Consider the following 22,872-nt stretch of genomic DNA (forward strand, 5'->3'; position numbering starts at 1 on the left):
CGGCCTCTGACAAGACCATGCCTGTCTTGCTGAAGATGCATCTACACCCCCCCCAGCTTGCCTTGCGATGTCCGAGAGAATGGAAGATGAGCGGAGCTCAAAGCGGCAAAAGGTCGAGAAAGCTCCCAAGATGCCTCCGGCCTCAACGCTTAACGATGCCGCCATCTCAGCGGAGGAGCCGCGTCCGCGTGCTCCGCGGAGCTATCAGCTGGAGATGCTGGATGCTAGTCTAGGAGGTAACGTCATCGTGGCCGTAAGTCTGTCTATTTAGTATTGTTGTCTTATATTGACCTTGTATTAGATGGACACTGGAAGCGGTAAAACAGAGATGTCGGTGTCAACCACCCGCAGAACACCTTCGTTCACCATCTAATATGCATTTATAGTGCCATTCTTCGCATAGAAAAGGAGTTGGCCACCTGTTCCCCTCAGAAGGTAAGGCGCTTGGCGCCCTGTCTGTCGGCGGGGCCCAATCTATACGTACATACGATACTTACAGAGAGCAGCTTGTCTGGTTCCTGGCGCCCACAGTTGCGCTCGCTGAACAACAATACTCCGTTATCACCGCGCAGCTACCAGCCTTCCAGGCCCGGATCCTAACAGGAGCCGACAATGTCGACCACTGGTCCACCAAGAAAATCTGGGATGGTATCCTCCTGAATATCCGGATTCTCGTCTCAACACCTCAGGTGTTGCTGGATGCATTATCCAATGGCTTCGTTCAATTGAACCGTATAGCATTGCTTGTTTTTGACGAAGGTACTGTCCATATCCGTCAATCCCGTTTTTTCCTGGTATCATCTGCTTACACGTGTAGCGCACCGCTGTATCCGCAATGCCCCTGCAAACAAGATTATGCGAGATTTCTACCATTATGGCTTGCAACAGAAGGGAGGAAAGGAGGACTTGCCACATGTGCTGGGCCTCACTGCAAGCCCCGTTACCAAAGCTGACCGCTCCTATCTCAAGTACCTTATCTCACCCCGTTTATATCGTGCATACCCTTAGATTCTATGACCCTAACTCAATTATAGGACTCTGGAAGATAATCTGAATGCTACCTGTGTGACCCCAAAGATTCATCGGGATGAGATGATGCAGTACGTGCATTTGCCTCAATTTTATAACATTGAATACCAAATAGATATTATTAATTATCCATCTACATCCGACAATCTTGACGAGATCATAAATCGCCTTGATATTTGGAATGACCCTTATGTCAAGTTTATGCAACAGAGGGATGATGCTAGGAGTAGGCAAAAGCTCTCCACTGCTATGGCAAATAACAAAACACCCTGTCTGAACCAGCTGCGACGATGTCGCAACACCCTTTCCACTCTTCTTCAGGAGCTTGGCCCTTGGGCTGCGGACACCTTCCTTGCAAAATGCATAAAACAGCTTAAAGACAAAAATATAGATATCTTTGAAAGTAACCGGTCAGATTGGGATAAAAAAGACGATCTGTATATATCCGAAGCTCTCCTCAAGATACCGATGAATCACCAAAGGGACATTTTGAATACAGTACCGGAGGAAATTTCGACAAAATGTCGCCGTCTGATCACGTTTCTGCAAAAGGAGCACAATGAGAGCTCTATTGGAATAATATTTGCAAAAGAAAGAGCCACAGTCACTATGCTTGCTCACTTAATTAAGATGCATCCTCATCTGGAACACATTCGAGCGGCGGCGTTTCTGGGAAACTCAGCGTATATGTCTCGAAAGTCTGATATCACAGAGCTACATAAGTCTAATGAGCAAAAGACCACTATTACCGACCTCCGTACTGCGAAAATCAATCTTATTGTAACAACTGCTGTTCTTGAAGAGGGTATTGATATACCTGTCTGTGATGTTGTTGTTTGTTTTGATCTTCCCAGCGATTTACGATCTTACATTCAGCGAAGAGGAAGAGCAAGAAAGAAAGACTCTAAGTTTGCTCTCTTTGTGAGTTCCAGTGATGTCTTAACCATCAAAGACTTGCATTCAATGGAAGACGCAGTGAAACAACTATACCTTGAAAATCAACAAAGGCTTCAAGAACTCCGCATTTTAGAAGACGTTGAGGAGTCAAGCTCTGATAACTTCAGAATTGAATCAACAGGGTAAGGGCATACCCTGGTGTTATTCTTTTACACTACTAACTTACTTAAGGGCGCTTCTCACGTTTGAAAATGTGATAAGCCACCTCTTTCATTTCTGCGCCACCCATTCTTGGGAATTCACTGCTGCAGAGCCGGACTTTTTCATTACCATAGAAAGCAACACAACAAGGTCGGCGAAAGTTGTCCTACCAAGTTTTGTTGACCCGAAGCTGCGAGTTTTTCATAGCGTCCATGTATGGAAAACCGAGAAAATGGCCAAAAGGGATGCGGCCTTCCAAGCATACGTGGCATTGTACCAAGCTGGACTAGTTAATGAACATCTAATGCCAGCCCATCGTCGTAAAGATGACGAAGACTTTGAACAACAAATCGAAAAGCGGCCAAGTTTCGCAATGGTGTCTGATATCTACAACCCCTGGGCTAAAATGGCCCGTATTTGGCAAAATAAACAGTTATTCTATACATTTATTGTCGACATACAAACTGACTCCCAAAAGTTTCCACCGATGACATTGATCCTTCCAGCAAAACTGCACTGTGATTTTTCGTTCAAACTTTTCTGGAATGAAGAAACAACTATGGTCGTTTCTGTCAAACATGACAACCAGAGATTTAGCGCGGAGCTCATCGAACACGCTGCCACCACAACTTCTATTTTACTTTCGTCTCTATATTCTCAAAAGATGATATCCGATAATCTAGATTTTTCTTGGCTATTCGTTCCCCCGGTAGAATTAACCGATATCTCGATTAAAGAGTGGTGTGAATCCGTGACGGGAACCATTAATCTCAGCGGTTCTGTAGAACAGAATCCTACTGATCTTGAAAATCTCGGCCTCGTGAGACGCCTTGATTCTAGATCTCGCCCCTGCGTATTCGAAAAGTACATATGGCGAGAATACGCCCCAGAGAAAGTTGATGGTGTCGATACAGATGAAAAAAATGGGGACCAGATACTTCATATTGAGGGTTTAACCTGGCCGAAACGAACAGACTTTTTGCACCCACTAGCAAATTTGGATACCTCAAAATCGCACCACACTGCAAAATGCTGCCACGCGGCCAAAGATTGTTTTATTGACAAACTGCCAGCTCATTACAGCCAGTTCACGTTGTTTATTCCCTGTATAATCCATAATGTTGAGAACTACCTAATTGCGGGTGAGCTAGCTCAAACGCTCTTGAGTGCCGTCAGGTTCAATGACGTGTCCTTGGTTTTAACGGCAATCAGCTCATCCGTGGCAAGAGAAGCTTCCAATTACCAGCGCCTAGAATTTTTTGGCGACAGCCTTCTGAAATTATACACCTCACTCTCGCTTGCAGCGCAGAACCCTTTTTGGCCCGAAGGCCTTTTGTCAAACACGAAAAGTTTGATTGTTTCAAATGGTTATCTTGCAAAAGCTGCAGTAAGAGCGCAATTGGACAAGTTTATTCTTACAAAGCCTTTCAGTGGTGCCAAATGGCGACCATCATACAACACGGACTTCACTGCCTCAGATGCCGCTGTCGCGTCTTCGAGAGAAATGTCAACCAAGGTGTTGGCGGATGTCGTCGAGGCTCTGATTGGTGCAGCTAGCGTCGATGGTGGGCATGAAAAAGCATTACGCTGTTTACAAATATTTCTTTCTGACATCAATTGGTGTTCAATTGATGAGTGTGTTACACGACTCAATGATGAAGCAGATGATTCTTTTGATGCCTGGGGTATTCTACCGGAACTGGAAAGGCTCTTGGGCTATAAATTTCTAAAAAGAACCCTCCTTTTGGCTGCTGTGACACACCCGAGTAGCAGAACTTCGGGGCAATCGTACCAAAGGCTAGAGTTTGTGGGTGATGCTGTTTTGGATAATATTATAGTGGAGGCATTATTTAACTCGCCGAGACAGTTTGCTCACTATGATATGCATCTCATGCGAACGGCATTGGTCAATGCGGACTTCCTAGCCTTCCTGTGCATGAACACGTATGTGGAGCTAGACAGAGGGGAAGTGCTCGGGAGCGCCAGTAGAAAAATTACGATTGAAATGACAAAGCAGAAAACTTATCTTTGGACATTCATGCGTCACGCAGTGTCTTGGGATATATCTCAGGCCCAACAGAGTGCCACGAAGCAATACCAAGACTTTGGCATTGACATCACTCAACAACTTTGCTCCTCGCAAACGTATCCCTGGTCACTACTCTCACGCCTGAGTGCCGCCAAATTCTTTTCTGATATCATAGAGAGCATACTCGGTGCCATATTTATTGATTCTCGAGGCTCCATGGACGCATGTCGAATTTTCCTTCAGCGTATTGGCCTCATGAGCTACCTTGAACGGGTCTTAACCGAGGACATTGATTTCATGCATCCAAAACAACGCTTGGGCCATTTGGCGAACACTCTCCCAGTGCGTTACGAAACTAAGTCTGTACGAGACCAGGAGGGTGAACGATGGGAATGCACTGTTTGGGTTGCGGACAAAGAGATTGTACGTATCGATGATGGAGTAAGTGGCATCGAGGCCGAGACAAGAGCCGCAGATGCCGCAGTGGCAATCTTGCGCGCAGATAGTGAGAGTAGATCGTCGTACGATGCTATGTCTGAATGATTGCATATGTGCCCTGCCAGATAGACGTTGGTTACTTGCTTTTATTTTTGCTGTGGTCCCAATGCCACGCAAAATGTGGCGGAACTGATTTGAACGATTAGTTATAGTTGCATTTTAGGCGCAGAGATAGAACAACAATTTGCTAGAGTTGAATAAAATAGTTGGACAACGTCACAGCATGGCACCTTTTATGGATCTCAACATTGGGGTGCATACGGGTATGAACGCCAACAATATGCAGGATGATTGGCCTTACCCTGTTTAACTCTTGGGTCAAAAGCGTCGTAAGCCAGCGGAAACGGAAAAATGCATCTGCGGGGAAAATGGGGCTCCCAGTCGCAGTTTAAATGGACGCCATGCAATCGTGAAAATTGGTAAACCGCGGTTTTGAGCTATTCTGCGCCGTTACGGCCGACCGAGAACCGCTTCAAGTCCGAGTTTAACCGGGAGCAGAGCGATCATCTCCCTTTTCGTTTCTCGTCTGATTATAACGCGATGGCGACCCGACTGTTCGGCGCGCATCAAGAACTTGGCCTTCTTGTTCAAGCAGAGAGCCGGCGCCGTCGGCGCTTTGTCCAGTTATATGTTCAAACAAAATGGAGCCCATGCAGGCCTGAGGAGCCCCATTTTATGGACAGCTCACTCCTTCACACTTCCACCTCCCAGGATGCAGCGCAGAGAGGTAGAAGTGAATGTTCAAATTGGGACGGCGATTCTTTCCGCTTCGTAATGCTAGGTTGGTAGAAGCATAGAATCCCTGTTGCTTGCTTTGTCAATAGCACTGATTTACTAAGGATAATTCCGCACAGATAAGACAAATGCGGTGGGTGGGATACACGATTCGAGCGGCGCGTAGATGCTGAGCCCCATCCGCCTTGACAAATAGGCTCTGCAGCGATCGTATAGCAGCGAATAGACAACAGCATAGAGGAATTGGCCTATCAACAGGTGCTACATCAGTATTGACGGTGCATACAAAGACCAAAAAGTTGGATCTGTAATCCGATGCGTACGAACGGCCTGCAGGCGACATTTAGACCAACTTCACTCCACCAGTCGGTTAATGAAGTAGTGTAGCACTGCGATACGATGAGGTGTGTCGTTCCAGGCAATATGGAGAAGAAATACCATGAACTAGCGTTTCCACTAGCCACTCTACCGAGTGTCCAGAACCGGCGGGGAGAATGAACCCCGGTGAACCTTGAGCATGATATTGTATGCAAGTATGGGGAAACGTGTCACCCTACGACTTGGCCATTATCGTATCAATGGCGCAAACAGGGTTGTTCAGGGATGTGATCCCTTGACTCGAGAAAGTATATGGCGCAGCAGAAGAGCCTCAACTCGGGGCAGCGTCCGGGTTCCATTATAAAAAGGACCTAAAATTGTGCAATGATTCAATGCAAGGCAATGCAGCCTCTAGTTCTTCATAGTACTAGTGGGATCCAAGTGTGAAAATTCCTGAGCAGGGTTCCTGGTGAGGGTGTCAGTATTCGGGCGTACTTCTTTTCCTAGATCAAAAAGTATGTGAACACTATGCAGCAATGGTACTAGGAAATTCTTAGAGCTGACTATCTCTTGAAGTGCCCCATGATCAGCTTTATTCTTTAAACAACTGGGCGAGGAATCGACCAGGGGATTTCATCGACAGACTGTCATCCTACTCACTCGGTCCTACCCCAGCAAATCCGACTGCAAACCGGAATGATCGTTATGTACGCACGACCACTCATCGAAGACAAGCATCCCTGAGAGTCCAAAGAGGTGATTATGCGAGCAGTAGGGCATCCACGTATGATGTATCTGTTCCGCGAACAGTGCCGTCTCTAGCGGGTGTCTCGGTGTCAACGCCATATTCAGCATCCCTAAATACCGACCGGGCAAGTGATATCAACGCACAGAATATCCTCTATCCCGACGAAAATGACAATCTCATTGCTCCCGAGGCGAAAAAAGCTTTCATCTCACATTGCATTTTTCATCTACTTGGTTGCCGTAAAATCAGCGATAATGTCGCGGACTGGAAAGCTCACGTCACTGGGCATTTCAAATCGCAGCCTATCCCACTAAGCGTGACATGCCAGCTCTGCAAAAAGTCATTCCATGGTGCTAGGGAGGGGGAGGCATGGAGTTGGCTGTTAGACCACATCGTCACGCAGCATACCCAGCAAGGTCAAACTTTGGTTGGAACTTCTCCCGGGTTCGAGCTCATGCATTATCTATACTGCAAAGGCATTGTATCTCTTGAGGACTTGAGGCTGATACAAAATGAAGCCCCAGTAGATACTGCCCAGTGTGCGAGTGTTGCTCCAACTTATGAAGACTTTTTTTATAATGCTAGCAGCAGGCGTGAGCGTCGGTTGAAGAAAAGGCAGCTTTGAGGTCAAAAAGTACTGGCTGCTGAATTGAATCGACCATCTGCTAGGCACAATAATCTAATAGGGGCCAGGGGTATAGAAGGCCCGCACAAAGACGATGATGAATAATGAGGCCCACGACAGAACGCTATGCTGGCGCAGGGTTGCCTTAAATTTTATGTTCCATAATTTGGATAGCCAATTCCCTTAAGTACCTAATTATTAGCTATGGTTTCAATATAATATAAAGAGAATCGCCACTTACCCCCGGGTAAAGGATGCAAGACAATCGTTTTCAGTTTTGACTGCTGCATCGTGACTTGGACGTAGTAAGAATTCCCACTACAGTTCTTTGGGTTGGTAGTCTTTTCAGGAAGCGCTAAATGTATACGGAGTACGGGGTATATCATCGCCAGGCAGCACGGTTCGAAAAGAAGATCTCCGTGAGGGTTGCCTTGCCTCCTTAAGTAAACAGGACAAGCCGCACAAGCACTAAGTTGGTCAGCTGGTTGTATAACTACCTGTATCGTATGGAAATGTTAATATTCTGTACTCTGTACGGAGTAGTTCGCATCTTGAAGCCGTTGTTGAAATTGACCCCTTTCTAGGCGCCCCTTTTAGTCCGGGTCGGATAAACAATGCCTCCGCGAACTTCGTGGGGAGGCGAATAAACTCCATCACGATACCTAAGAATCATTGCGGGCGAGCTTTCACATTGAGCGGGAAACTCCCCGGTCTGACCTACGCTTATCTCCCAAGGTGTTTCGCATCATGATCACAATACAGTATCGGTGCTCATCCTAATTCCTTACTCGCCGACACTGTCGCCTTCGTTCGACCACATCCGTCTCCCCCTCACCCACATACGATGGACCACCCAGGCCCCGTACTACCTGCTCAAGGCCCCCCACAACTACCTCCACAGCTTTTTACAACCGCCGCACAGCTTCTTGATCTAACTGATAGTGAGATATACCTTCCTCTATTCTTGTTATCGATACCGTTGCGAATGGCCGAAGCGATCCTGCAAAGACCATGCATCAACACCTTGGGACAAGCATTTGGCTGATTGGTATTTTGCGGGCTGTTGATAATTTGCTGACATGGCTCTCATCTTTGGGGAAATTCCAGAGAAACTTGTCTTGATCCTTCGTGATGGTCGTAAATTGATCGGAGTTCTACGGACCTGGGACCAGTTTGGTAAGTTGGCAGACCTGGTGCTCACCCACGCTGACAAAATGTCTGACCTTTTGTTTGTGCGCTTCTAGCAAATCTTGTTCTTCAAGACACTGTAGAACGAGTCTATGCTGGAAATGTATACGGAGAAGTCAGTCGGGGAGTGTTTCTTGTTCGCGGGGAGAATGTCATGCTCCTTGGAGAGATAGTGCGTCTATATTTGAGTTCCCATGGGTGGTTAACTGGCTCTGACTGAAGTAACATATAGGATCTTGACCGAGAGGACAACATTCCAGAGCCTTACCGCCAAGTAGAATTCTCAGAGGTAGTGGAATTGAAAAAGAAGGAAGATGCAGAACGAAAACAGCAGGACAAACGCCACAGTGGAAAGCTCCAATCTCTAGGGTTTGAGGCCGAACATAGTGGAGAGGTTTTGTTTTGACGCTTCAAGCCTGGGGCTCAGTATGTCAAAGTACTACTGCCCGAAAGCTAGTTCTGCGTCGCAGTGTGAAGCTTCGTTATAACAGGCCAAGGTGTATTTCCAACTTCACCCCCCGAAGATTACGAGGGCGCCAGCCTGTAAAGAGATCAGCCAACTAATTGGGCGTGAACTCTTTCATCCCCCCTCCCTACGATAAGCGCCCTACGCTTGAGGACTTGATGCAGAGTACCAATGATAGCCATGCCGCTGTATGGGCTGTGAGGAGTCCTAGAATTGCAATGCTCGATGCTAAAACTCGAATAGTAAATATAAATATCTATAATAGATCATAGAAGAAAGAATTCCGCAATCCGACTTTTTGTCGCCAGATACGTGTAGGGACTGAGAGTCTGTTTCTTCAGTCACCCCAAAGGATGGATGCAACCGTGACAATCTATAGCCTGGAATTTTGACAATTCTTGTTTACTTCATCGTGGTAGATCTTCTGCAAATGATCTTACTAATGTGTTTCGATCAACAACCCCTCCTCTTTTCCACAGCTTCTCGTAATTTTGCAATGACTTCTGCTGGATCTTTTGCGCCAAAGACTGCAGAACCGGCCACAATAACATTCGCACCTGCATTGGCAGCTTGGTCAATGGTTCCTAGGCCGAGCCCACCATCTACTTCAATATTCATTTCCGGGTATTTCTTTCTTAAAGCTTGGACTTTGGGAAGCTCCGAAGCCATGAACTTTTGGCCTCCAAACCCGGGTTCAACAGTCATTATCAAGACCATCTGTATTAGCCGTACGAAAATTGTTTAGAAACCACGTTATCAAGAAAGACCGTAGCCTAGGAGAGCCGGGGGGAATGCAAAACTCACATCTGGTCGTTCAGTTTCCACTGGGTTTTCTAATATCTCCCACAGCACGTCGACAGAGGTGGCCGGTTTGAGCGCAATCCCAGCCAGCATTCCCATGTCATGGATGTAGCGAATCAATTCCTTCGGGCTCGTTTTCCGTGTTGTTTCTTTATCAGCCGGTGTTTTGGCGGCAGTGGATGACGTCGCTGCCTCCCAGTGAAAGCAGTAAAGGTCGCAGCCTGCATCTTTGAAATCTTTAACCCATCTTTGTGGCTATATTTCAGCATTAGGGCCCCTAGATACAACGCCAGGGCAGCGTTGGAGGGCCCGCGCAAAGACGCAGTTAGCGTTATCGAGCAGTTGAAGGGAGGAGTAGCCCCCAAGGAAGCCAAAATGTAGGCAATCTAGGTCTCACCTCGGCAATCATCATATGGCAATCAAACGTGCCTTTCTTGCCAGCAACCGGAGGGCGATCAACGTGTGCCCGGATCTTCGAAACAACCGGCGCCCCAAAGGTAATATTAGGAACGAAATGACCATCCATGATGTCGACATGGATCCAGTCGCTCTGGGCTTTAATCAGACTGGAGCATTCCGCACCGAGATTTGCAAAATCTGCGGATAGGATCGAGGGTGCTATAATGGCTGGAGGTGTCATTGTCGCAGCCTAGAAATCGGAGATGGAATATGGTTGTTTGCTTCTTGGTGGTGCCGCGAGGGGCAACAGGGAGCTCAACAGGAAATTCGATCTTTGTTCCCCGCATACGATTCGACGCGACCACCTAACGGATACGAGTCTAGGCGGGGCACCTGCGAAAGAAGTCACTGCTGGGAAGAAAACACTGGTCGCTCCTACGTAATTGCGGCACTTTTGCCCTTATTCGCCTTCTAGGTCTATCCTATTGCGGGTGTTAAGCCGTGATGTACGGAGTATTCCATAGTGTCATGAAGCGCTGGTGGGATACTTCATCGGCACGGAGATATAATGATCCCGCTAGACGCGACGCAACACGTGATAACTAGTGTCGGTTAAGGTTTGGCGTAGCTACGGCAACTCTATTACGCAATTATAATTTTCCGAAATCCGATAGCCGCTAAAATCTTGTCAATCTCCGTCACCGCTATGCCTCTCCAGAAACACCGCGTTCTTTTCACCAGGAATTTTCAAATGTTCTGCACCCTCAAAAACAGATACCCGACGCCCCCTTTAGACAAAGCCCAAGTGCTAGCAACTCCGTCAAAAAGAAGGCCGCTCCTTGACCCCGCGCCCTTCAGCATTACCTATTGTTGTTCACCGGCTACTACTCTATACTTGACTAGCCAGTATCCCTGGCATTCAGCTTGAAGCTTTTTTTTTTTTAAGGGAAAAATAGCGGGGGTATACAGTACTACTTTCGTCCTCAAAAATACCTTTGATGCAGACTGCCAACCTCATTAACGGTAGATCATTTAATCAATGGCGTACTGATTAGCTAGGTTGTATGTGTTTTATGGTGAATGTAGGTAAGTAGTACCTTAGGTTGTAAGGTCCCAGCCATGGCCATTCTTTTAGGCGAGTGACTAGCATTCTGTGAGGATGCAGTCAAGATAGGGCGAACTAAGACGCTAGCATTCAGGTCAATAAGTTTCAATTTCAATGAGACAAAGATCCACAGCACCAGATCACGAAGGCGAATCATCACTTATACCTGCCGTGGCTTATTCATTTATTCGGGCTTCATATTAAGATTTTGATAGTACATGGCCTACGATGCTTGGAACTGGGGAGCTCCCGATGGTCTATGACTAGATTGAATATATCATCAATAGGAGAGCCTGTTCCTTAGCGAACAGGAAATCTGCATCATTCCTCAGTGCCGGATGATAGGAGACATTGTTCGCAGGAAGTAATCTGACACCAGATTCGAGAAGCATACCGAAGCCTTCAGGTTTGGTATCATTTACTTAGACAAAAATACTCGCCAGATAGACTTGGGTAGAACTGTCAAATCAGAATCTAGGAACAATGTCTTTCTAACCGTGACGAAATAAGGTCAAGAACACTCGATAATGTACTCCGGGTGCGGCTGAACATCGCACCGGGGGCAGCGGAGCACTTTTACTTCCTAACAACATCCGTGTGTGTGTACGGCTCGTAGGATGCCGCTCATAGGGTAACTTCAGTAGGGGAGTCAGAACGCCTACGTGAAGTGATATAGACCTCTTGCCCATCTCGTTTGTTGCACCTGCAAATATTTTCTTTCGCTCCATCATAAGCTCAGCCGTCTCCCACCCGCTCGGTCAAGCCCGGTTTATGCCTTTTGTGGTCAGCATGGTGTATTAGACATAGCAGTTCTTTAGCATCATGGGCAATTGTGATCATGTAAAAGATGGCGAAGTGAAGACACGGCATCAAGAACTAAGAGTTTCCCAGCGTTCATCCCAAGGAAACCCAATTTCAAGAAGACTGCAGATAATAGGGTTGGCAATATCCGCCCTGGCTAGAATAAACGGCAGAAGCATAGTTACGGAGGTGCGCCTAACAGCTGAGCGGAACAGAAACATTCTCCGCATACCTGGATAATAAACAGCTGGATATTATATCATGCCCCGATGACCGGCTCTTGCTCTTTGGCTGCTGAGCCAGCACAGTCGGCCGGGTCGCCCCCCAGCAGCCTCTCGTCGGACTGTCACCGTCTGCAGTCTTCCCTCTCTCCCTTTCCGACCACCCTCCCGGTCCGTGATGGCGCATGCACCTAGTTGCTCCCAGCCAGATTCGATATTGGCCTTTGCGAGGATGCCTGGCTTACGTCTTCTTTGACTTTAGGCTCAGCCCTCATTCGTGCGTTTTTCTCGGACAAGTCGGGTCACCGTCATCGGGTTGCTGCCGATAACCTGGAATCCCAGCACAGAGCGTGACTCTGGCCCAGCAGATCACCAGATCCCTGACCTTCTGCTCCAGCATCAATGGGCAGCCAATTTGGAAGGTTACATACATACAGTTCGCTTGGTTATTATGGTTATTATTATCGTGGCTACCAGTTGATGTTCGACCAGCCGCACATTCTCCTGGCCTCATCTCACTAAACTTTTGGCCAGGGACTAGCCCTGAAAGACGCCGCATTTTGTCATTGCAGAGTCGTATCTACAGACGTGATCTTCGCACTGCCAACACGGTTTTCTCTGGCTTACTCAGATATAACAAGCTTCACCGCCCGAGATGTGACCCTCATCCCTGAGAATCTTCTGGATTCTCTATCCCCCTGTTGCTCTGACACTCACTAGACGACGGGGAAGTTTGCGCAGCAAACCGCCCTTTACCTACTATTACCCAACATGAATGAAGGCATTGGTTTATCCATCCTGAACCGAGATGCGCGTCTGACCCGTGAAAGAGCAACTCTGATATAAAGGCATGTCCTAGCTCTCGACTCCAGACGATGGTTCGGACTTGATCCCCTCCAACAAGCAAGACGGGCTTTAATAGGTATTCCCGTGAATATTCGTTCACTATGCACGGCCTTCTACTCGCAGCTGGGCTCCTTAGCCTGCCGTTCCATGCCATTGCCTTGACTCAACAAACGGCTGGCGTTGTTCGCCGAGGCGTTGATCTGGACTCCTTCCGTATGGTGGAGAAATCCAACTACATGAACTCGGGCGAAGTGCAGGTGAACGAATCTATTGCGCCTCTTGTCGGCAACTACGTTGATGTCGCGACTCGGCTGGTGAAGCAAACCGTGCAACGGGTAACCTTCCGCCTCGTGGGTGATCACTACATTAGTGATACGGGCATGGGCCACGTTCGATTCCGACAGACTATAAACGGGATTGACCTTGATAATGCCGATTTTAATGTTAACGTAAGATACCAGATACCCCAATGTTCCACTTCTTACATGCTATGGCTTACAATGCCTCATAGATTGGCAGAGATGGAAAGGTCTTCTCCTTTGGCAACTCTTTCTATACCGGCAAAATTCCCAACTCCAAACCAAACTTGACTCAGGATTACACCAGCCCCATGCAGGCTTTGCGCGGAGCTATCAATGCTCTCAAACTTCCAGTCAAGGCGGACGGTGCAACCTCCAAGGCTATCAACGACCAAGAGTTCACATTCCAGGGAACTTCTGGTGCCCTTTCTGACCCTACATCAAAGCTTGTTTATATCGTGAAAGCCGATGGAACCTTAGCTTTGACATGGCGAGTAGAAACAGACATTGGTGATAATTGGCTTTTGTCCTATGTTGATGCCAAAGATAGCAACAAAGTGCACAATGTCGTTGATTATGTTGCCCATGCCACATACAAAGTCTAGTATGTACCTTGACCTGCCGATGGCAATTCCATGCGTGAGTGGTTATGAAAAAGCTAACAGCAAACTGTAGCCCATGGGGTCTTGCTGATCCTACTGAAGGTAATCTTCAAACTCTAACAGACCCGTGGGATATTAAGACATCTCCATTTACCTGGATTGGTGATGGGGCTACAAACTACACAACCACCCGTGGCAACAATGGAATAGCACAAGAGAATTTTAGTGGAGGAAATGAATATCTCAACAACTATCGACCAAACAGCCCTGCACTTAAATTTGAATATCCATATTCACCATCAATGAACCCTCCCAAAACATACATTGATGCATCACTCACTCAACTATTCTACAGTGCTAATACGTTCCATGATCTTCTTTACAAACTTGGTTTTAATGAAAAGGCAGGAAATTTCCAGACAAACAACAATAACAAAGGTGGAAAAGGAGGTGATGCCGTGATTTTGAATGCCCAGGATGGCTCTGGAACAAACAATGCAAATTTTGCAACCCCTCCTGATGGCAGACCTGGGAGAATGCGAATGTATATCTGGACTAGAGCCAACCCCCCGCGTGATGTTTGTTTTGAGGCAGGAACAGTGATTCATGAGTTTACCCATGGTCGTAAGTGCTCAGTTATTTCTCTTTTTAGTTTTACTGCTAACCAGGCCACCACTAGTTTCAAACCGCTTGACTGGGGGCCCTGATAATGCCAATTGTTTGAACGGTATGGAATCCGGAGGCATGGGTGAGGGCTGGGGAGATTTCTATGCCACTGCTGTCAGGCTAAAGCCCAATGATACCCGCAAAACAGCATATCCAAAGGGTGGATGGGTTTCAAATAACCCCAAGGGCGTTCGTCAATATCTATATTCGACTGATCTCTCGGTAAATCCTCTTGTCTACACTTCCAACAATAATCTGAGGGAAGTGCATGCTATTGGTACTGTCTGGGCTACTATGCTCTATGAGGTCTTGTGGAATTTGATTGACAAACATGGCAAAAATGACGGCCCTATGCCTGAATTCCGCAATGGTGTCCCTACCGATGGTAAATTCCTCGCTATGAAGCTTGTGCTTGATGGTATGGCGATGTAAGTTGAAACCCCATCCCTCCAGAGGCGCTTTCAATGTGCTAACCACGCCGATATTAGTCAACCATGCATGCCAAATTTTGTCCAGGCTCGTGATGCTATTCTCGATGCTGACAAGCATCTAACCGGTGGTAAGAACAAATGTGAGATTTGGAAAGGCTTTGCAAAACGCGAATTGGGCGTCGGCGCGAAGTTCGGCGCAACTCGCACTGGCAGCAAGGAAGTTCCACGAGAGTGCCAGTAGATTATCATTACTTGCCTTGTGGTGAATCTCTCTCTCCCTTTCTCTTCATCTTTAGGAGCATGCGTAAATAGCCTTGTCCAAATCAAATACTGCCCTTATAAATCAATCCTATTACAATCCGACATCCAGATCTACGCTGGATTAACGTCCTGCTAATTAGCTCTGATGACAAGCATACATTACAAATACAACGGAGTTATGTAAATTTAGTCTTAGAATACCGCACATGTATGCATATTCTTTGATATTACTCCGTACTCTGGGGCCGTTCGAATCTATAGACAGACGAAACTAGGCAATTGAATTTAGTTATCTCCTAGTTCACTCCGTAGTTATATATATATAGCTATCGCATTCAAAAATAGCTCTAAAATTCTCCTTGGCCCTTAGTATCATTCCCAGGAGGCTTTCTATGTTTCTCAATCCAGTCGATATAATTACCAAGTTTGAGAGCTACTCCCGGGTGCCCAAGAAAAGAGCACTCAAACCCCCATGTCGTAACTCCAACAAGCTTCTTTGTTGCGACATCATACCAGGGGCCTCCACTATCTCCATTGCACACAGCGTTTTGTTTGGTCCCACCACACAACATGTTTTCTGTCACTGTAATATTCCATTGCTTGTATGCAGAACTGCAAACAGAATAACTAACAAGAGGGAATGAAGTATGTAGAAGCTTTTCACTTAGCACCCCTCTCGCAGCTGTATACCCCCTATTTTATTACTTAGTATAACAGGCGTGTACCTTTTTATAATCTAGTACATACCATCCTGCTGCTACAATTGTTGAATTAGGAGCAACATCTGATCCAGCAGCTGGTAGTTGAGCGAAATCTACCCATGGGGTCTTTGGTATCGGAGAAGCCAAGTGTACAAGGGCAATATCGTTGTCAAATTCAGGCTTATGGTAATCGGGATGGATATTTCTGGATGAAACCTTGACATGTATTCCGCCGTACCGCCAGTTCTGTAGTCAAAAACTGAGAATTATGCTTATTACCTTCTTGAAGGTAGTAACATACCAAAGATCCCACATGTATACTGAGATTCCTAAGAGGTATCCTAGAATCAACACAATGCCCTGCAGTGAGAACCAGTCTTTCACTAAGTAGTATACCACCACCGGTTAAGTTACCAGCATTGGTAATCGCAACAATAGCAGGGAAATCGCCTAACAACGCCTCCTTTCCGCCGACAATCCTTGCTAAAAGGCTCTTTGATTTTGGAAGCTCTGCAGCCAGAGAAACAACCAGCATCGAAAGGACAGACCCAATTGCAAGCGTCGAGACCATTGTATAGAGATGTTAGCCACGATCTTCAAAAATTCACGTCGATATGCTCTCAGGAGTCTTAGAACCAACAGGTAGCTTTTATGCTCCTAACAAAGTGGAGATTGATTTGATCAGCACTTGAAGGTACGTACATACTCTGTAAATACATCCAAGGCAGCGGTCAAGACGCATTATTGCCTCAGCTAATGGTTCTTTTGAGAATAACGAAGCTTCAGCTGACGCATGCTTGTGGTGATCTGATCCCACGGGCATATTTGTGGAAATGATGGCAGGAAATATGCAACATAACTGCTTCTTGTGTGGGGTATAATGAGGTCTATCACCAAAGCAAGTATTTTATTTTGTAAGCTGCCGGTCTCCTAGAGTATCCGCGCCACGGCCCCCTAAAAAGTGGGCGCTGGCTTTTAGGGATCCATATGAAACTGCCACCTATCTGATAACGTTGACTTTTTCATGGCCATGTTTAATAAATAATCTTTTGGATCCTTGAATTCATATCTTTAGGTAAAATTCTATCCATCTTCAGTGAGTTAATTAACACAAAAAGAGAGTGGTGTACGGAGTACAGTTTACAGCTGTTATCAGATTGATGGCAGTCTCATATGGATGGCCAGCATCCACTTTAGGGGGCGCGTGTGTGTGAACCCATTAATATTATTGTTTTTCGTAGGCTCTGATACAGTCTAAGACTATGAAGAGCCACTCTCGCGGCGCGGGTGGTTAGTTAACTAGTACGGAGTAGTGGTTTTGAAATTCGAAGGATGCAGGTGGCCGAGCGTCGCGGGAATTGTGGAGATGAGCTGAGTCTTCAGCGTATCAGTTGACTAGAGGAAGAGAAACTACAGAGTCCTTCCATGCTCCGTGCTCCGTAGAGCTAGCTCATCACCATAGCCGGATATAATTTTAGATCCTCCGTAATGGGAACATAAAAAAATTATTACAAAGAGAAGGTTGTTTGCTTGCTTCGTTGTCAAAAAGATAAGAGATGGCGACACCGATGGGATTCGAACCCACGCATCCGAAGATACGGGCTAGTCTGTTATTAATCAAATAGCAGGCCCGCGCCTTAACCACTCGGCCACAGTGTCTTGGTTGGCAGGACTGGGCTGTTAGTAAACTATATTCTGCAATAAAGAAATGCTGACTAAGCTCGCTTTCGACCGCCCGCTCGTGGAATCATCGACGGTGCTAAGCGGGAGAATTCTCTGTCCGCAGCAACAGGCCTGCTATTGAATACTCATAGTCAGTCGAGCAGTCGAGCGGCATGCCCTCTGGATGTCGCTGGCGTTGGCACGGCGGCCTCTCGCCCCACAACCGTCGCTTGTTATCGATAAGAACACTAAGCTGACCGCAAAACCCAAAAATTTCCTTCCGCTGCCAGCACAAGCTCACAAAGAGCCCATTCCCTGGCCATTTGCATTGCTAGATTGCCCGGCGGCCTTCTCGGACTGGGCTTTGCTTGCATCATGGCATCGCTGCAGGAGAAACTCGACAAGATAAAATCCCCGAAGCTGCAGAACCAGCACACTGTAAGACCACCCACCCGGCCAGCTCTCTCTTGCCTTGTTCCCGGAGCCAACACTGACCAACCCTCCAGACGGCTATAGTTCTCTCCGCTGTGGAAGATACTCTTCGCGAGCAGCACACTGACTGCACCGCAACCGCGTACTTCGCCGCCCTCTTAGCCTTGCTCGGCCAGTCTGTCAGCTCCACCCAGGGTCTTGTTGAGAAAGAGCCCGTGACCTCTGTCGTGTACCTTCTTGACATCGTCTCTCCCTTTGTTCCGGCGCCATTACTACGAGCCAAGTTTGCGCAAATACTCGGGAGCCTTGCGCCGGTTCTCGTGGCACCCGCCGCCGAAGCACCGCTGCTCAGACCCTCAATTGGGTGTCTGCAATCTCTTCTCGTGGCCCAAGATGCAGCGGCATGGGCCCTTCCACATTCCCAAATAGGCCCACGACGGGCCATGGCCGGGCTACTAGCTCTAGCGGTTGATCACCGGCCAAAAGTGCGAAAGCGAGCCCAGGACGCCCTGGCTCAAGTCTTGAAGCATCCTCCGCCAAGCCCTTCGCTAGACCATCCAGCCGCAGATATGTGTGCTGAGACCGCTCTTTTAACATTGAAAGAAAGTGTTGCCGCAGCCGGCAAAATGAGAAAAGGGAAACATGCCTCTTCCCATCAAAACCAACACGAACCCGCTGTGATACACGCTCTACATCTGGTTAAGACGCTCGCAACAGCATCAGGTGGATGGCCCAGCAAGAAGATCGAACCCCTATGCGAGCTTTTGATGAATGTTTCGAGATCAACCAATGAATTCTTAACAATGGGGGCCTTTGAGGTATTTGAAGTGATTTTCGAAGGCATGGCCGACGATTTTTCCTCGTCAAAACTGCCACGCCTTCTAGAGGCCATCCGAGAATTGAAACCAGCGCACAACGATTCGCAACTCCTTCCACCATGGATTGCAGTGCTGTCGAGAGGATACGATGTATCTGCTCAAGTTCATCCGGAGGATACCTTTGAACAGTTACCGGAACTATTCGACCTCGTAGCATCTTTTCTTTCATCGTCCTCACACAATATCCGCATCTCTGCCTCGGAGTGCCTTGTTTCGTTTCTTGCCAATTGCATCCCAGCCAGTGTAATTGTGGAACCATCAATTTACGATGAGAAAACGCTTGAGAAACTTGCTAAAACTGGGACGGGTCTACTATCTATGAAGTACCAAACAGCGTGGGCAGAGGTGTTCAATGTGCTGACAGCCATGTTTGAGGCCTTGAAGTGGAGGGCGGACCCTATCCTAACTGACATTGTACGGACAATCGGAGGGATCCGTGGTAATGACTCATTTCATGGCAAAAAGGAGGCGGACAAAGTGCTGGGAGCCGCAGTTGAAGCCATGGGCCCTGAGACTATACTTGGCATTCTACCGCTAAACATAACCCGACAAAAGGCCGGTGAGCCGGGCCGCGTTTGGCTTCTCCCGATTCTGCGAGATTATGTTTCGAACACTCGGCTCTCATACTTCCGGTCTGAATTTGTCCCTCTCAGCGAATCTCTGTTTCAGAAAGTTCTTGAATACGGCAATGCTGAGAAAACGGTTGAAGTGAAAATTTTCGAGACTCTTGTGCAGCAGACGTGGGCGACGTTGCCTGGTTTCTGTGTCCTTCCATTGGATGTGATAGAAGCCTTTGATCAAGGATTTGCAGAGCTCTTATCAAACGTGCTATATAAGCAAACTGAGCTTCGTGTGGACGTGTGCAAAGCTCTACAAAACTTGGTTGAAGGTAACAAAGAGATTGCCTCTTTGGAGCAGGATGCTGATGACCTTGTCTTACAACGCCGCATTACGAAAAAGATGGCCAAGAAAAATATTGCGCATCTTGCTGCACTCTCAAGCAACCTGCTAGCGGTGTTGTTCAACGTTTACAGCCAGACACTACCTCAATTCAGAGGGTACATTCTTCAGTGTATTAATGCGTACCTTAGCATCACACCAGAAAAAGTACGTTTTTAGATGTCACTATTATTATCACCGTTCATTGCTGACTATAATGTACTAGGAACTCATGGAAACATTCACTCGCGTGACCACAATGCTCCAAGCATCGCTGGAAGAGACCGCCCAAGAGCAGGCGAAAAAGAAAAATACTGGAGACAAGATGCCTCCTACATCACACACGCTCATGGACCTTGTCGTAACCATGTCTATCTATTTGCCGCGGGCTAGCTTTGCGACCCTATTTTCACTCTCTGCTGTCGTGCTCAACACCGAGTCTCTCGACCCTCAGTTGATCAAAAAAGCATATAAACTCATTCCTCGCCTGGCAACTGCGGAAGCTGGGGCTTTAGCCCTGGAGGAACGCAGCTCCGACTTGCAAAGCCTAATCATCTCGACAACAGATAAGACACCCTCTCCAGCTCGGCGAGATCGTCTGATGGCCATTCAAGAAATTGTCACTCACCTTCCCACCTCCGATCTCCATTTTATTCCATCTATCTTGTCAGAAGTTGTGCTAGGATGCAAGGAGAGCAATGAGAAAGCGCGAACAGCGGCATTTTCACTCTTGATTCACCTTGCAAGTCGCCTGACAGATGCGGAACGCAACCCTTCGGGCACTGTGATTCGCAATTCCCTCATTTCCCATATGGCAGACGATGCACCCGATGCGCCGGCAACTATTGAAGAATTCTTCACAATGGTTTCAGCTGGTTTGGCCGGTAGCTCACCGCACATGGTTGCCGCATCGGTGATCGCCCTATCCCGGCTCCTCTTCGAGTTCCACTCCGGTTTGCCTCGAGCAGTACTATCAGACCTTGTTCAGACAATAGACCTTTTTCTAACCAGTAACAATCGAGAAATCGTTCGCGCAGTCCTGGGATTTGTTAAGGTAGTGGTTGTGGCAATCCCGGACGATCTGCTGAAGCCCCGACTCGAATCGCTTGTACCAAATTTGATGGTCTGGAGCAAAGAGCATAAAGGACGGCTTCGAAGCAAGGTGAAGGGTATCCTGGATCGACTAATGCGACGCTTCGGCGCCCAGGCTGTCGAGAGTTTTACTCCAGAATCTGACCGGAAACTCGTTGTGGCGATCCGTAAGCAACGCGAACGAAGTAAGAGAAAGAAGGAGCAGAGCAAAGCTGCCGCAGAAGACGAATCCGGGGCGGAGGAAGGCGGGCCATCGACGACTCGAAACGCCTTTAGCAATGAATTCGATAAGGCCGTTTACGGCTCAGACATGTCGGATTCTGACATGGGCTCAGACTCCGACGACGATGCAAGCGAAATCGAGATCGACGCTGCGGGTAATATGCACAAGCACAGCAACAAGGCTAAAAAAGCCGCACCGCAAAACTCTCGCTCCAAACCATCCAAAGCCTCGAAGGACTCCACCGGATCGCAATACATCCGCGAACTCTCCCCCGAATCCAACCCACTCGACCTCCTCGCTCCCAATACACTCGCCAGCATCTCCAGCACAAAGCCAACCGTCCGCTTCCTACACGCCAAGAAGACGACGGCCCATCGACGATCTGCGCGGGTTGATGCGGATGGCAAGCTCATCCTGTCCAGCGCCGGCGCAGGCACCGTGGGGCGTGACGCAGACGGTGACACCGCGATGGCCGAAGGTGCCGATGCAAGTGCCGTCGACGCGTACATCGCCGCGGTCAGCGGGCCGGATGCAGTGCGCAAAGGGCAAAAGGGCCGCTTGAAGGTGGGCCAGAGCGGAGTGGGCAAGAAAGGCGGCGCCGCCGCGGCGGCGGCGGAATCCGACGAGGAGGGAGAGGCAGGGAAGGAGAAGAAGCGCGGAGGCCACAGCTCTGGGCGGCGGGGACTGGGAGAGCCGAAGAGGAGCGGTGGTGGCGGCGGCGGGGCGGGACGAGTTGAGAAGAGGCGGAACTTCAAGGCGGGGCGGAGCGGGAGCGGGTTTCGGAGGAAGAGATGAGGGCCAATGGGCGCAGAGCGGAAGGTGTGATGGGGCGACTTACGATTCCCGTTAAAACATTTCTTGTGGGAGGCTTGGAGCCTGCCCGGCTTTCTAGTAACTATCCCCATCAGAACGTAACCCTCTGGGCTCCTGAAGAACCTTATCGTGTGTAAGAAATATGTTTTATCATTGCTTTGCTATTCAGAATCATCCCATGCATGATACATAATGTCTTTAAAAAAGGGTGCCACCCCGAATACAACACTTTCAGCCAAAAAAAAAAAGTCCAAGCATCCAGGGATAGATCCCATATTTCCCCAAATGAACTATACTGTCACGCTCCCGTTCCTTTCCCTTTTTTTCCTTCTCTTGGAACTGCCTAACCAGATTTTCCACCAATTTCTGACCCCAAGAACTGCTGCTCTGCCATCATCTCTCCGTTCTGTACCATCTGGATTTCCCATGATCATGGCAAAAATCCAAAAGAACGCCGATATCCAGGCAGCGAAAAGAATAGGGATAATGAGGAGAGGAGAGAGGAGAAGAACGCACACGAGGCAGAGAGTAGAATGACCAGTGTGGAATGATGGGCGGGAGGAAGGGGAGTCATCGCAATGGTCAGGGGAACCGTGCCTAGATTGGGAACGAGAGGGAGATCCTGAGGAGGAGTGGTGGTAGGGGTGGCGTTCGCGGCGTCGTTCTGATGGGGAAGGTGTCGATATCAAACGTTGATGGGTGCGTAGAAGTGGAAGAAGGGTGTGACATATTTGCGACGAAAATGTATTTGGCGCTTTAAACAAGGGTGTGGGTGGACATAACCGTATGGGAGCAGCGAACAAGAAGAATAGTATGACACAGAAACCGTATAGGGCGGCGAAGAAGGCAAATGGTGGGACGAGAAACGATATGCGTAGCTAGATAGTTATACGTCAGATCGGAGTTAAGAATCAGGGTCAGTATAGAGTAGTGGTGAAACCGGGCTTCGGTTGGAATGCCCTTCAT

General features: G+C 47.9%; 6 protein-coding genes and 1 non-coding gene across 7 annotated transcripts; 4 read left to right on the forward strand and 3 right to left on the reverse strand.

Moving 5' to 3' along the window:
• Positions 1-79: 79 nt before the first annotated feature.
• Positions 80-4,699, forward strand: DCL2 (Dicer-like protein 2; the record flags this gene model as incomplete). The annotated part of the gene is made up of 7 exons (XM_049251796.1): positions 80-253; positions 302-330; positions 387-435; positions 507-759; positions 818-968; positions 1,035-2,108; positions 2,158-4,699. 7 exons carry the CDS (start codon positions 80-82, stop codon positions 4,697-4,699), a joined length of 4,272 nt encoding a protein of 1,423 aa, XP_049109114.1.
• A 3,460-nt stretch (positions 4,700-8,159) lies between these two features.
• On the forward strand, positions 8,160-8,674 carry LOZ57_002734 (uncharacterized protein; the record flags this gene model as incomplete). Its single annotated transcript, XM_049251797.1, has 3 exons — positions 8,160-8,256; positions 8,325-8,440; positions 8,501-8,674. The coding sequence occupies 3 exons, from the start codon at positions 8,160-8,162 to the stop codon at positions 8,672-8,674; spliced, it is 387 nt and encodes a 128-aa protein (XP_049109115.1).
• Positions 8,675-9,187: 513 nt separating this feature from the next.
• Positions 9,188-10,175, reverse strand: RPE1 (RIBULOSE-phosphate 3-epimerase; the record flags this gene model as incomplete). The annotated part of the gene is made up of 3 exons (XM_049251798.1): positions 9,188-9,451; positions 9,539-9,790; positions 9,933-10,175. The coding sequence occupies 3 exons, from the start codon at positions 10,173-10,175 to the stop codon at positions 9,188-9,190; spliced, it is 759 nt and encodes a 252-aa protein (XP_049109116.1).
• Positions 10,176-13,008: 2,833 nt separating this feature from the next.
• MEP10 (Extracellular metalloproteinase 10) lies at positions 13,009-15,146 on the forward strand (the record flags this gene model as incomplete). Its single annotated transcript, XM_049251799.1, has 5 exons — positions 13,009-13,356; positions 13,419-13,810; positions 13,882-14,432; positions 14,488-14,902; positions 14,963-15,146. The coding sequence occupies 5 exons, from the start codon at positions 13,009-13,011 to the stop codon at positions 15,144-15,146; spliced, it is 1,890 nt and encodes a 629-aa protein (XP_049109117.1).
• A 367-nt stretch (positions 15,147-15,513) lies between these two features.
• LOZ57_002737 (uncharacterized protein) lies at positions 15,514-16,438 on the reverse strand (the record flags this gene model as incomplete). The annotated part of the gene is made up of 3 exons (XM_049251800.1): positions 15,514-15,859; positions 15,914-16,113; positions 16,169-16,438. 3 exons carry the CDS (start codon positions 16,436-16,438, stop codon positions 15,514-15,516), a joined length of 816 nt encoding a protein of 271 aa, XP_049109118.1.
• Positions 16,439-17,427: 989 nt separating this feature from the next.
• On the reverse strand, positions 17,428-17,526 carry LOZ57_002738. The gene has a single exon. It is a non-coding gene; the product is annotated as a tRNA-Ser (tRNA).
• A 378-nt stretch (positions 17,527-17,904) lies between these two features.
• Positions 17,905-21,888, forward strand: RRP12 (pre-rRNA processing protein; the record flags this gene model as incomplete). The annotated part of the gene is made up of 3 exons (XM_049251801.1): positions 17,905-17,967; positions 18,036-19,946; positions 20,005-21,888. The coding sequence occupies 3 exons, from the start codon at positions 17,905-17,907 to the stop codon at positions 21,886-21,888; spliced, it is 3,858 nt and encodes a 1,285-aa protein (XP_049109119.1).
• Between the last annotated feature and the right edge of the window lie 984 nt (positions 21,889-22,872).

Source organism: Ophidiomyces ophidiicola, assembly GCF_022830035.1.
Source record: "Ophidiomyces ophidiicola strain CBS 122913 chromosome Unknown scaffold_8, whole genome shotgun sequence".
Lineage (NCBI taxonomy): Eukaryota > Fungi > Ascomycota > Eurotiomycetes > Onygenales > Onygenaceae > Ophidiomyces > Ophidiomyces ophidiicola.